Source organism: Typopeltis vanoorti, chromosome 19, assembly GCF_054136105.1.
Source record: "Typopeltis vanoorti isolate ZY-2024b chromosome 19, IOZ_Tvanoo_1.0, whole genome shotgun sequence".
Lineage (NCBI taxonomy): Eukaryota > Metazoa > Arthropoda > Arachnida > Uropygi > Thelyphonidae > Typopeltis > Typopeltis vanoorti.
This window is the reverse complement of record NC_143567.1, coordinates 28,000,408-28,015,000: the sequence shown is the minus strand read 5'-3', so window position 1 is coordinate 28,015,000 and position 14,593 is coordinate 28,000,408. Positions and strand designations below refer to the sequence as shown.

General features: G+C 35.0%; 1 protein-coding gene across 1 annotated transcript in view; it reads left to right on the top strand.

Moving 5' to 3' along the window:
* LOC150095939 (galactoside alpha-(1,2)-fucosyltransferase 2-like) overlaps positions 1-9,483 on the top strand; it is a 13,880-nt gene extending 4,397 nt beyond the window's left edge. Inside the window, exon 2 of the mRNA XM_090409329.1 lies at positions 8,288-9,483. Within this exon, the coding sequence (XP_090265455.1) occupies positions 8,288-9,126 (839 nt within the window). The 3' untranslated portion in view covers positions 9,127-9,483. The remainder of the gene's footprint in view (positions 1-8,287) is intronic.
* Positions 9,484-14,593: the final 5,110 nt, after the last annotated feature.

Genomic DNA, 14,593 nt, shown 5'->3' with positions numbered 1-14,593 from the left:
ATCCTACTTACACTTTGTTGCATGTTACAATAAGTTCCTCGTTGCAGTTATCCATCTAAATGTACAGACCATCTGGGAATGATGTTAGGAGCATGAAGGTGACTTTATAATGGTGGCATACTACTGTCTACTCAATCACGAGATCTAAACTTAAATGACAATCTCTAAGTTAGGAGGGAGAGGACTGACTTGTGAGGGAGACAGGAATCTTAGTCGTTTGTTCCAGCTATCACGTTTGCAGATGGTGCTATTCTCTTCATCCCCCTGTCTAGTCGATTATTGATCTGTGGTGCGAATTAAGTCCATGATCGTATTCCAAGGCATTGCGACTAGTAAGTACGTACTTCATTAATGTGTGAACAATTGTGCAGGTCCTACTTTGAGACAGTTTTATAGTCATAAGCACAGACACAAATCAATGATGGTAAATCGTGGTCAAGGAGCAGCACGTCGGATATTGCAGTGGTCAGCACAATGCTCAACCTCAGCCCGACAAAAAACATCTGATTAAAAAATCTGGAGTACAAAATAAGGACATGACTAAGTTGGTTTCTTTCGTTACTGGTATTCATGTGTGAGAAGAAAATTGTAGGTATGTTTAAAAACAAAGAAAAAAATAAATAGATCCACTTACTCCTTTTATTCCCAATGAAGTAAAAACCAGGCTATATAGCCCTAACTTATTTGAAGATTGATGGACAGCCAATCTCCACAAGTAGCTGCCCCAAGACTGTCAGTCATTTTCTTTGGCATCCGAGGTGGAGAATGTGGTCACCGATTGCTGACATTCAGATATATGGTATTGTCTAAAATAGTGTGAGTTCTATCATGTTAGTCTATATTTCTGAGGATAAATATTTCGTAATGTGATGTTTTTGCTTGTTTTCGATACAGGGCATTGTATATATTTGTATATTCAGTAGTTCTCATTTTACTATTTGATACAATTAACAGTATTGTTACACAGATGCAAAAATTAAACTAAAAAGTGTAAACAGTATTAGATATGTTACACATTGCACACAGCGGAGTGACCTCTTTTATACACGTTATTATTATTATTATGTGACATCTCCAGGGAGTCCAAAGACTCATCGAGGGAGAGTGTGCCAACAGCATCGAACGATTGAATCCCTTCCAACTACTAACCGCGCTCAAACTTGGTTAACTTTTTGCGTGAGCCGTTAGTAGCAGAGGCTCTACCAATCGACCAACCTTTACTGGCTTATAACCGATGGTGTCTTCCTGATAATGCTGTAATAATCTGGGTGGCTATAAACTCGTACAAGTAGGAAATGTTGTAGGACGATAAAAAGGTGCATTTATAGATTTCTGTTTTAAGTCAAATAGGTATTTAACAAAATATGTTTCTAGCGAAATACTTAATTATATTTCGCAAATTGCATAAGTATATTGTATTCGTTTTATTCTTATTATCAAATTATTTTGAATTGTAGAACATATTTTAATAAAATTTGATATCTTGAATCATTGCAAAATGTTTTCTAGCTATCTCATCTGACATTTGCAAGTGGTAAAACTTGCCAAATATATATATATATATATATATATATATATATCGCAGTATAATTTTGTTGGTATTGAACTTGTTGAAATTTAGTGTCTAGGATCCATAAGTGAACCCAGATTGGTTTCGGTTCATGCATTTTTTCGTCCATAATTTTTCCTAGCTTCTTCTCAGATATGCTTGCATAAGTCTTACTACTATATGAACATTAAGGAGAGGTTCTTCTCTGTAATTCTCACATCGAGTTACATTTTTCTTTTTATCAAACAGCTACCCAATTATCTAATCCGGAATTTAATCTTCTCAGTAGGCCTGAATTACACTGGATTAGCAAATGTAAAACGTTTCGTATCTCCATACTTGAGTGTTCTCTCGCGTCTTGTTTAATTTCAAAGTAATAAATAAACAAATAACGAGCTAGCGCCTTTTTTTTCTTTATAGATAGTAGGAGAGGCTTTTAAACCTCTGTCTAGCTTTTGGAGACTGAGTGGACACCTCAATATCCACTGGTAGACTGGTAGCTAATAAGAGATAGCTGGTACAGTACTAGCACTAACTATGAGCGACAACCGATGAAGAGATGGGCAAACAACTGCTGCCTTCTCTTAGTACCTAACCCTAACGATATTTTTTTGTCTGAAATAAAGTGGGCTTTATTGTCGCTTTTCTTGAATTTACCGGAGGTATTTGCTCATAATATGTAGAATATCTCTGTCTTCAATTTTCATACCATATTTTCATTGACCTTTACCATATCCGATTCCTTTTACAGTACGCTTTTCCCCATGTCTAAGTTTTTTCAGCTTCCCGAACATTTTTCAGGATGTTGTTTTCCCAAACAACATCCTGAAAAATTTCAGCCTCCTTATATTTCAGATATTTATCGATGTTTCTCTATATTTATGATGTTTATTGTGAACAAACTATTCCCATTACTTTTTAGCCACTTTTTTACACTGATTTGCATTCTTACATATTTTTACTATAATCTCTCTAAGCACATGCTAACGTACTACCCAAGAACTTTCGATATGCTTTCTTCTATTACATGACTGTCTCTAAGTTCTTGAGTCCATCATAGTATTTTGATTTTTCTGTACTACATGCAAACAACATCTCTACATACTTCCCAGGCTGAATCAATGTTTTCTTCAGAATGTTTTCCACTGAATGTTTTCAAGGTTGGTTCTTATTTTTCAAACTCCATTATTTTCTTGAATACTATTTATATATTTGAATAATATAAGCACGTAAATAAAAGAAAGATATTTAATTAACTAAATATTTCTGTCTGGAAATAGCAGACCATCTTCAGTGGCACTACAAGAACAGTTTAAAAAAATACAAGCTAGAATACTAACAATAGATCATTTAAAAATAGAACAAGCTGCGTGATGTTATATCACCAAGTATTAAAGGGAATATTTTTAAGCAGAGACATGATTGAAATAAAGATATTAATTAATAATATTAAATAACATAAAACTAATATGAATTAATGAGTTATCCTGATTAGACTTTCCCAAATTTTTGATATAGATATACAGTCATTCCGATTCAGGTTAGGACGGTGGAGTAAGGCCTCTTCGCTTTTTTTGAATAAACTTTGAATAATTGGATTGTCAATATATCCGAACGTCCTCTAACTGATAGCGAAACCCTCATCCTTTCAAAAGGACATGATTTTTCTATTGTTCCTAATAAGATACCATATCTAGATTTCCTAGTTAACATTGAAGGGAATCTCAGTCATCTAACTAGTGGTAAAGCTAATGCTCTTCGCTTAGAAGTCGCTTCTTCTCTACTTAAGGCCAAACTTCCTCCTTAACAACATATCTCTTTCTGAAATGAAATCTTTACAGTCCTTGAGAAAAACAATCACCTCATTATCACTAAAGTTGACAAGGGGAAAGCAACAGTAGTTATGGACTCAGCAAATTACAGAAGAAAACTTTCTCTTTTACTTCGAGATCGCTCCACATATCAAGAACTTGATAATAATCCAACCAACAGACAACTAGAGAAATTAAATTCTCTCTTAGATGAAGTCATCATTTAGATAAAGACGATTGAAAGACTTAAAACTCATTTAGATAAAGACGATTGAAAAACTTAAAACTCATTTTGCAAGACTCCTAGATTTTATGGTCTTCCTAAAATACATAAGATTGACTTTCCTCTTCGTCCAATAGTAGATTGTATTAATTCTTCTACTTACCGTATAGCCAAATACCTAGCTAAATTATTTAAATCTCACATAGGTAACTCTAGTTCCTTTCTAAAAAAACTCCTCAGATTTCTTAGAAAAATTAAAAAATGTCTCATTGCAACCTACAGATCTTATGGTGAGCTTTGATATAGAATCTTTAGAGACTTTAAAATTACTTGCTGACATCTTTCCAGAAGACATTATAAAACTATTCGATTTCGTAATACACTCTGGATATTTCGTATGTCAAAACAAATTTTACAGTCAAGTAGAAGGAACGTCCATGGGAAGTCCTCTTTCTATTGCTTTAGCCAAATTTTATTTAGAACATTTAGAAAAAGTCCTCTTCGCATCTATTTTCCCTCAACCATCCTTTGGGGTAAGATATATAGATGACATCTTTACTGTATGGCCGCACAACAAAGACTCCTTACCTTCTTCTGCGTGTTGCGGCTTTTCTTCTTTCTGCGATGTCCGAAAACTACTGAGTGTGTGGAGGGGGTAAGCAATTTGGGAGAATTAAATTAGAAAAATCCGGTTTTTTTCCAGTAATATATATGTTTACATATATATTATATTATTATGTTATATAGGGTGGGGAAAAGGTGACAGGATTGGTTTTTATATAGGGAGGGGGAAGGGGAAAAGGGGGTTGACGGGGTGCGGTCCGTTTCGACTATTTTTGGTCGTCATCTGAACACATTGGGAAAGTGCATGCTATGTCAAGTCGGGTAGGTGCTTCTGTTTTTGAAGTGTTTGTGTTATCGCCTATTGGTCGGTGTTGTGACCTCAATTTTATGATGTGAAGCTTCCAAACCTCGGAGATTATGTAGGGCCTGTGTACGTTGATAGAGTTCGCGTCATATTTTATGGCTATTGTTTCCGATATTCTAAGCATTGTTTCATTGTCTTGTCTGTCTACTATGATGGCCTTGTCGATCTGCGTGGTATGTTTTTGTTCAAGGGCGTGAACAGCTATTTCTGTTTTTCCTGTGCTTTGTATTCGATTTTTCTTTTTGATGTTACGTTTTTTAATGTTTAAATGTTCAAGAATAGAGATGTTGCAATCACGGAAGTGTTCTTGTGGTCTTGCCCATAAAGACCTGATGGTGGAACCTTTATAGGTGATATTACAGTCTTTTTGGCAGGGAAATTTATAGACTACATTATGATGTACAAATATTTCTTTCTGTGTGTGAGGTTTGGTGGGTTTTAGGAGATTTGCTAGTTTTTGGTTTGTGATGAATACCAGTTTGTAGTCAATATGTTTGAAGATGTATTTATAGGCTTTGTATGTGTTTTGGGTGTATGGTAGTTTGATAATTTTTTGTGTTGGGAAGTTCGTTTTGGTACTTGGGTTGTTTTGGCGGTTTTTTGACGTCCTGTTTGCGTAGTTAATCAGTTGTGTAGGATAGTTGCGATTTATGAAGATCTGTGTTAGTTTTTTTTTTATTTCTGCGTTTAGACTATTCTGATTGGTTGAAAATTTGTAAACATTTATGAATTGTGATAAGTATACATTCGTGGCTATTTTGTTGTGTGTTCTGGTTAATGTCAAGTTTAAGAAATTGATGGATTTGTTCTGTTCGGTTTCTGTGGTGAATTTTAGTCTGTTGCTGTAACCGTTTAGGGATGTTTTTAAGGTGTAATGTGTGTGGGATTACCAATGCACAGAATATCGTCCACGTATCTGCCATAAAAGGTGATGCCGGGGGGAAGGGAAGGGTGGAGTAGGAGTGATTCTATATGTGCTAGGAATAGTTCCGCTAGTTGTCCACTGATGGTTTGGCCTATGGGGAGTCCGAAGATTTGAATGTACATGTTGTTGTTGTTGAACTTGAAGAAGTTTGCCGAGATTATTAGTTTTATTAAGTTAATAATATCACTGGGCGTTAGTTTAGTACGAGAGTGTAGGGTGTGATCTTCTGTGAGTAGTGTGTGTATGATGTCTAAAGTTCTGGGGACGTCCACGTTAGTGTATAAAGAAGCCGCATCCAATGAAGTGAGGATGTCTTCTTCGGATAGGGTTAGGTTTTTTATTTTTTTGAAAAGATCGTCCGTGTTTTTTATCATGAAGTTAGAAGTTGTAATTAATGGTTTGAGAAGTTTCGCTACGAATTTTGATAAAGGGGCTGTGGTGGTATTTTTGTAGGAGACTATTGGTCTCATCGGGTCCCCGTCTTTGTGGGTTTTTATTTGTCCGAACATACAAGGGGTGCGTGTGGTGAGGGGGTTGTGTTTTTCAGTGTGGTTTTGTCTATTTTATTTTCATTTTTTAGGATGTGCAGGGTACTGTTGATTTGTTTTATGAGGTCGGGGGTGGGGTCAATTTGTGTTTTTCGTTAGGTGTGTTTGTCGGTTAAGATGGCTGTTATTTTGTTGTGGTAATCGGTTTGGTTTGCGATGACTACTGTATCCCCTTTGTCAGCTTTATTGATAATAATGTTCAGGTTCCTCTTTAGGGATAAAAGGGCTTTTTGTAAGTTGGGAGTGATGTTTGGTTTAATTATTATTTTACTGTTCATGATGTTGTTAATTTATGCTACATATACTTTTTGGTAAATATATATCTACAATGCCCTAAGAATCCGTGAGTAAATAGCCAATGACATTTAAACAGGGGCACTCCTAAACTGAAGCAGGCAAAATAGCCGTGATTATAATAGTTTATTAAGAGGAGTAACATGGGAGTTTTCCCAGAAATAATATACATTCCTTACCTTCTTTTTTAAACAGTATCAATTCCTTACATCATCGTATAAAGTTTATTATGGAAATGGAAGAAAACAACCAGTTATCTTTTTTAGACGTTCTCTTCATCCGGTCACCTTCAAATACTCTTACAACTACAGTTTACAGGAAACCAACGTTCACAGGTCGTTATATTCTTAAAGAATCAGCCCATCACCCTTGTCAAAAAACAGGAATCATAAAATGTCTAATCAGAAGAGCCAAACTACTTGTTCTACTTCTAATTTTCTACAGAAAGAACTTTCTATTATCCAAAAACACATGAAACTCAATGGCTTTTCCGAAAAAAGTACTCAACATCTCAATTCTTATAATCCGCCACAAAACAACGAAGATTTAATACGTCGAGTTCCAATTCCTTACATCTACAGGATTTCAGAACCTATCGCAAGAATTCTGAAGAAATATGAGTTAACAGCTACGTATTCACCTATTAACTAATTATCTTCCCATTTTCCTTCTCCTAAAGACAAACGCTCAACTTTATCTCTTCCTGGAGTTTATCAAATTCCCCGCAACTGTGATCTCTCCTATTTTGAACAAACTGGACGTTCTCTTGAAAAAAGAATCCAAGAACATCAATCCTCCATTCATCACAACAAACCTGAAAAATCTGTATTTGCTCAGCACGGGATTGAAACTAACCACAACATCCTTTGTTCAAAAACTCGCCTCTTACATAGATCCGGTTATAAATTTGAACGTTTATTCAAAGAAAGCGTAGAGGCCTTACTCCATCGTCCTAACCTGAATCGGAATGACTGTATATCTATATCAAAAATCTGGGAAAGTCTAATCAGGATAACTCATTAATTCATATTAATTTTATGTTATTTAATATTATTAATTAATATCTTTATTTCAATCATGCCTCTACTTCAAAATATTCCCTTTAATATTTAGTGATATATATCACTAAATATTAAAGGGAATCATCACGCGGCTTGTTCTATTTTTAAATGATCCATTGTTAGTATACCACCTTGTATTTTTTTTAATTGTTCTGGTAGTGCCACTAAAGATGGTCTGCTATTTCCAGACCGAAATATTGGTTAATTAAATATCTTTCTTGTGTTTATGTGCATATATTATTCAGTCTTTATGTCACAAGTATCCTTAAAACATCATATTTATATATTTTAGTCTTTACTTCTGAAAGATTTTCGGCTTTCCTTCTTTCTTTTTTTAACTTTTTAGCTCTAAAATTTTTGAAGAAGTCTACCAGTCTTCACCCTTCACTGTCACTCATAGCTTGCCCAATGCTCTCAGTCATTTTATAGGAATCTGGAGAGGAAACTGCTGCAGACAACTGCTGCCCTCTCATGATCAGTTTATTTTTTAAAGAAATATTCGATTGTTGCATTTTTATGATTGTCTTCAGTCATCTCCTCATTTTTAGTTATGGACCATAATTGGTTTATTTATTTTTGTTTCCAACAAACAATTTCGTGTAATTTAAAATTCTTTGGGTAAATTTCAAAACCTCTGAAAAAGACTGATTTAGGCCACTCAAAAAGATTGAGATAGCTCGACAAAATTTATTAAATATATCCTATTTAATAATTATGTTTTTAATTGTATATAAATTATCCTCTTTTGCGTTAAAAGATTTATTTTACTTTTTATTTTATAAATAAGCTATTGTGGAATATAACTGCGTTATGTATATAACACATATGGGAAAGTTTTATCCATCTAGGAATAACTAAGTGCATAGACATTATTAAAACATAATTATTAATACTTTTGTTTTTCCAATTTCATCTCCAATTGATTATTTCTCGTTTTATATATTTTAGTGTCCTCAACTGATGCCAGGGCTCTCACCATTCATTGCAACTTTGGTCGTCTTGGAAATCAAATGGGAACTTATGCCACCCTCCTAGGCCTCAGTAGACTGAACAACAGAAAACCCTATGCCCAGAAGTGCAATACAAAACTATTAAAAGACTATTTCTATTTAAGTGCTCATGAGATTGACGATCTAAATGAACGTGATAGGAAGCCGTATGAAATAGACTCAGTTTTAAGGGAGCAAGATGATCACATACCGCCAAGTGTCAACATCCTGACCGGATATGAATATCCAATATCCTACACATTCTTTCAACATGTGCGAGAAGAGATTTTACGAGAATTTTCTTTCCACAAAAACATAACAGACTATGTTCAAGAAATACTTCAGCAGTTAAAACAGAATAAATCCACAACCACATTTGTTGGAATCCATTATAGAGGCACAGATTATCCTACATGGTTAGCATCTAACCATGGCAAAGTAGTAGGCCGAAAATACTTTATAAAAGCCACGAATTATTTCCTCAGTAAATATCCCGATGTCATCTTTGTTGGCGTCACTGAGGACAGGTTTAAATTCCAGAAATTAGTAAAAGGATTAGGTATTGTAATTCCCCCATACCCACCTAAACCAGGTTATGATATGGCACTGTTGATAAATTGCAATCATACCATTATGAGCTATGGATCGTTTGGGTTTTGGTCTTCCTATCTGTGTGGTGGTGAAGTAACGTACTATTCTGACTACTTCAGTCCAGATAGCAAATTTCTTAAAAAGGTCCCCGCTGACAAGTATTATCTACCTCACTGGATAGGTCTGAATACAAAAACAGATGATTGAATTTTGTAATTATAATCTCTGAATGAAGACAAAAATAAGAAGAATAAATGACAATCCATCCCATCGGAAGCGAAATTCTAACCCAATTAGGACATGTTTATGATTGACTTTCACATTTATACATTTATTCATTCATGCAAATATATATAAACACCCTCTCAATTTGGAACGGGTCACCACGGAAGAAGTAGACCCAAGCCTCCTGCAACGGGAAAGGCCTACACCCAGCAGTGGGGAAGACACAGGCTGAATATCAATCCATCACTATATCATACATCTCTGTTGAGAATGCTATTTTTAATATGATCAAGAAGCCTTCGATGCCTCTAATCGAAAATAAATATATATTTGTTTGTATATGTATAATCTATTGTGCTTCTTATAAAAAATCCCTATATGACCAAATGTTATTTACATTTCTCCGAGAAATTTTAGTTCAAGTATTATTATTTTTCTTACTATTTTATTTATTTATTTATTTTTATTTTTACATTTTTTGAAAGATGGCAAAAAGACGATTTAACAGATTTGAGCATGGAACGGTTGTGGAATCAAAAATCACACAACCAGAATGGCATTCTGGTTTCGGTTTCATAGAAAACATTCATTTATATCCTAATCAAAGGATATATTCTCAGAAATTCTTTACGCTGTCCTGAGGAGGACAATTCCACTCATAGATTACTCCACCCCCTCTCTCTTACAGATTTACTTCAAACTCTGTCTCACAGACGCAATGTTTCCGCACTGTGTCTATTCTACAGGTATTTCAGCATTCATTGCTCCACTGAGCGTCGAATTTTTCCGACTGGTTGGCCGAGTGATTAGCGTATCCGCTCTCCAGCTAAAAGGTTGTGGGTTCGAATCCCGCCGTGGGCATAGATGTTTGTCATTGTGGAAATACCAGTGGTGGTCGGCAGCAGATGACGTCGGTGTAGTCAGTTGGTGATTGAATGGTGGAGACGGAGTTGTAGAGCAGGTGCCTTCTCTCGATGAGTCCTTGTACTCCCTGGAGGCGTCAAATAATAATAATAATAATTCCTTCACTTTCTGCTCCCCTTTTAACCACGCTACCGGCCAAGACGTCTATAGACGTCAAAATTATAATGGATACGAAGTGCATATTAAAATTTTAATACCATTGATATTACATTGAAATATGTGATGGATAAGAAGCGTATGAGGATGCGTATTTGATACATAATGGTCGGTAAGGTGGTTTTTTAATACAAAGAGGAGCAGCTTCCCTTTACTGTGCAACTAGAAACATGTCGATCTTGTTTCTGATCTTGCTCTCTTGTTCTATCCTTCTGTCGTCTGGAAGAGCTCTTAACCTGCAACTGTTCAACAAAATAATAATAATAATAATAATAATAATAAACAGCAATGAACTTTTATCTCAATCTTCGCGTGCACTCCACACACGGCACTGATGTGTTCGTATATTGATCTCATACATGAAAGGTTGTTTTAATCTCTGGTGAATGGGATATATAAAGGAAAGGGTAAGAAAACATTTCTAAGCTAGTTTCTAAGGTCTTGGTGATTGTGGATTAATGATCAGCATTCACAAATAAAAAATAATTGCTTTGGACAGTGAAAATATCAGTGCTTGGAAAGTGTAAAACACGGTGATGGCCGGTCTTAACATGATGTTAAAGTGCATGTTGATAAAGCAACTGTTGTCCTTCAGAGATCAGAGTAACTTTGGAAGGACAATAAAATACAGCTAACTTCAAAATTCTACCTCATCCTTGTTAACTCTGTCGTACCAAACGGATGTTAGAATTGGACATTGCTAAAGGAAGATGAGAAAAGACTATTGACCTTCGAGATGAAGTGCTACAGAAAAGATATTATACACGGCACACGTTACAAATCACGAGGTTAGAGGAAAAGTCTCTCCATTTCCACAATATAACAACGCAAGAAATTATCCCTAAAATAGCGGTAGTGGCTGTAGCTGTAGTTGAAAACAGCTGTAGTTGCTGGGACATGTGGCTAGATCTGATAGTTTCCCTAAAATAGCACTAGAGGGCTTCTTGCCTTCTGGTAAAAATCACAGATGGTGACCTGAATAAGTTACTGAAGGAAAATTTCCATCTTTGAACGATCGTCACATTTTTGTTAATGATAGATCGACAGAAATTTTCAAACGTTTTCATAACGAAAACATTACTTTTAAAAATATGAAAATTATTGAATTTATTTTGACACTGCCTGGTTTCATTACTTCAGTAGAAAAAGTGCTCTCTTCAGTCAACTTATCATAAAGTAAGGAAGAAAAACAATTATTAAAAACATACATTCTTTTAAAAAGTATATAAGAGATAAGAATACGCCAGCTGAATCAGCCACTACTAAATTCCAAGAAACAAAAACTGCGGGGACTTCAGATGGGAAAAGCGTGCAAATCTTAAGCGACTTGTTATGTATTTTATTTATAAATTTCATTTCTTTTTTATTTACAAAAATCAATGCCTACTTATTTGTTTTATTTTATTTACTATTTACCGTTTTAAGCCCCTTAATTACCTATGATTCAAATTTCTTAATTAGCTGCTATAAAGACAATTATATTTTAATCTCATTTACGATTTTGGTAGACGAACAAGTGAATTTTAGGTCATTGAAAATAATTTTTAATTATTTTAGGAAATCTCAATCCCACTCTCTCTCAAACCCCATTGACACTTAATGTTGTCTTTTTTTGTGTGTTTTAAACTATCAGAACCCTAAATTATAAGAGTATATTAGCATTTTACCTGGAATCTCGTTTTATAATAATATAACAATAATAAGCTACCACCTTTTTATTCCATTATACGGAGGAGGCGAGGCCTTTTAACCCTATCTAACTTTTGGAGTCTGAGTGAGGAGTTCAATCTTCACCGGTAGCCAATCAGAGATAGCTAGCCCATGTCTATCACTAATTAAAGAAGCCACCGATGAAGAGGTTGGCAAACAAGTGCTGTCGTCTCTTAGTACCTAACACTAACAGAATATTTTACTGTCTGATTTACTGGCTTCTGCGGTCTATTTTCTTGAGTTTATGGGATGAAAAACTCGAGTTTCTGGGAGAAAAGACCCACTTGCCCGTGCAAGAGATCGACTAACTCTGGAACCTGTCGAAAAAAAAAGCTTACGGAAAGTTCTTCCAGTCGGCGACTGGACTTGAACTGAAGTCTATCTTCGGGCGGCCTAGCGCAGAAGACGCAATACCACCTTACCGGCCATTATGAATCAAATACGCATCCTCATACGCTTCGTATCCATCATATATTTCAGTGTAATATCAATGATATTACAATTTTAATATGCACTTCGCATCCATGATAACCTTGACGTCTATAGACGCCTTGGCCGGTAATGTGGTTAAAGAATGTTTATGAAGCCTAAAAAATTTTAAGTTTAAATTAAGGAAAGTTTTGTAGGTAAACAAAATATTTGTTTAGTGAAAGAGGTTGTTATTGTTTGTCTCGGTTTGTGTTCGTGTGTTTGTCGAAACAACTAAGGCTATTTCTGTAAATTATTAGTGGAAGACGAGTCACGCAGAATACAGCTTAGATTGGCCATTAAATACCATATCCGGTCTCCATCTCACAGCTTGAATTCTGCGATGGATGTTTCTGAATGTCTTTAGGATAGATACGAATCCCTCCCCACTCCACCTTATTGAAGACCTGAAGTGAATTGAAACATTCTATCTTTGCTCTCTAGTGTAGGAGTTCTGGATCATGTAAAACAATAAAAATATATTAAAAATATAAAAATAAATACATCGAAAAATCCCCAGTTCTACTTTACTAGGCTTTCATAGGTAGGTGTCACATTAAAAAAAAAAAACTGTAGCAGTAGATACCTTGAAGAAATTCCTGGGTGTTCTATGTACAATATTTTATCTTATTTATTTATTTATTATTTTTTTTTTTGTGAAGGGTTATGAATTTATTGGGGCAACTTTTATTGCGAATGGCTATACAAGATTATGAAAGGCAATTTACTGTTGAAGATTCCATTTCTGATGGCTGAAAGACTAAAATTTTCTTATAATATCGATTTTTCAAATAAATGTAACTTAGAATTTGATAAGAAAATACGAAACAGAAAATAATAAGATACGAAACAGTTGACAAGCAAAAGACGTCAACAATATACATATTGGTATTCCGCTTGAAAATCAACGGTAGAATTCGCACTATTTCAGAGAATAGTATATAGTGTTAGGGTTAAGGGCCACAAGATTGTGGCAATTGTCAACCGTAGTTCCCTTCGCGGATGTCAGTTAAAACTATAGATAGCCTTGGGCAGCTCTCCGTGGTTGGGTAAGAGTGGAGATTCACCCCCCCCCCCCGCCTCATTTTCCAAAAGGTAGTTAAGTCTAAACGTTCCCGCCTACTTCCTTTGAAAATAAAAGTCGTTAAAATATTTCTAGATAGTTATGTCACCCATATTAATTCTTGATCATGGCAATAAAACGTGTGCAAATTATTATAATAGTAATTTATCTTAAATAATATTATCTTAAATTGTTTCCGAGCCTCTGTAGATCAGTAAAAGTGGCGTTTGCACTTTATACCGCTGGACCGTTCTTCTAGGTCAGTGCTTCCCAAACTTCTGGATGTCAGGGGCCCCCTTTGCAAAAATTAAAATATTTCACGGCCTCCCCTCGAAACAAAATCGTAATAGAGATATATTATTATAATATTTATTGTATTTATATTCAGTACAAAACATACACAGCGAATATTGTAAAAATCAAATGCATATACATTTTATGCCTCTTGGCGTTTGGTTCTGGAGACGATGCGGGCTGTTCTGGTAAAATATGAAATACTGTCCTTTTTTTTTTTTTTTGAGTCTGTTTCTGCTTCTTCTGATTGTTCGCGGGATTTTTTTTTATTTTTTATCAGCCATCCATCTCAGGGTTAAATTTTTTTAACGTAGAATAGATCAAATAATATCACCACTTACCGATATTGGCACACCACAGACTGATAACATGAAATGAGTGAATATTACCTGAATAAGGGAATTTTCTCTTTTGTGACTTTTCTCCCTTTACGGTAATTAAGCCTAACGCGAAACAGCAAAGGCAGGTTATTAAAACGTGCATATGATTAGTGCAGTATTAACAGAAGATTGCGCAACCAAAAGATAAAAGCATAGCTGACAATTGAGTTGAAATGCTAACTCTCTTCAACCGAATTCCATATCTGAAACTGCCATAACATGCTTTTAGTCTGTTTGCTTACTTGGGAAATGGAGTAAAACCAGGTTTAAAATTGCTTGGTATCTTTAACATATTTATACCCAAGGTAAAAATACTTTCTACATTTATATCTCCTCCAGAGATTTTTATTTAATAAGGTTAAAACACCTTATGGTAACTTGTTTTGGTGAAATACTTACAAGCTCTGTATTACTAAATCTTGGTATTCATAGCCTAGCTCCCACTGACACAGAC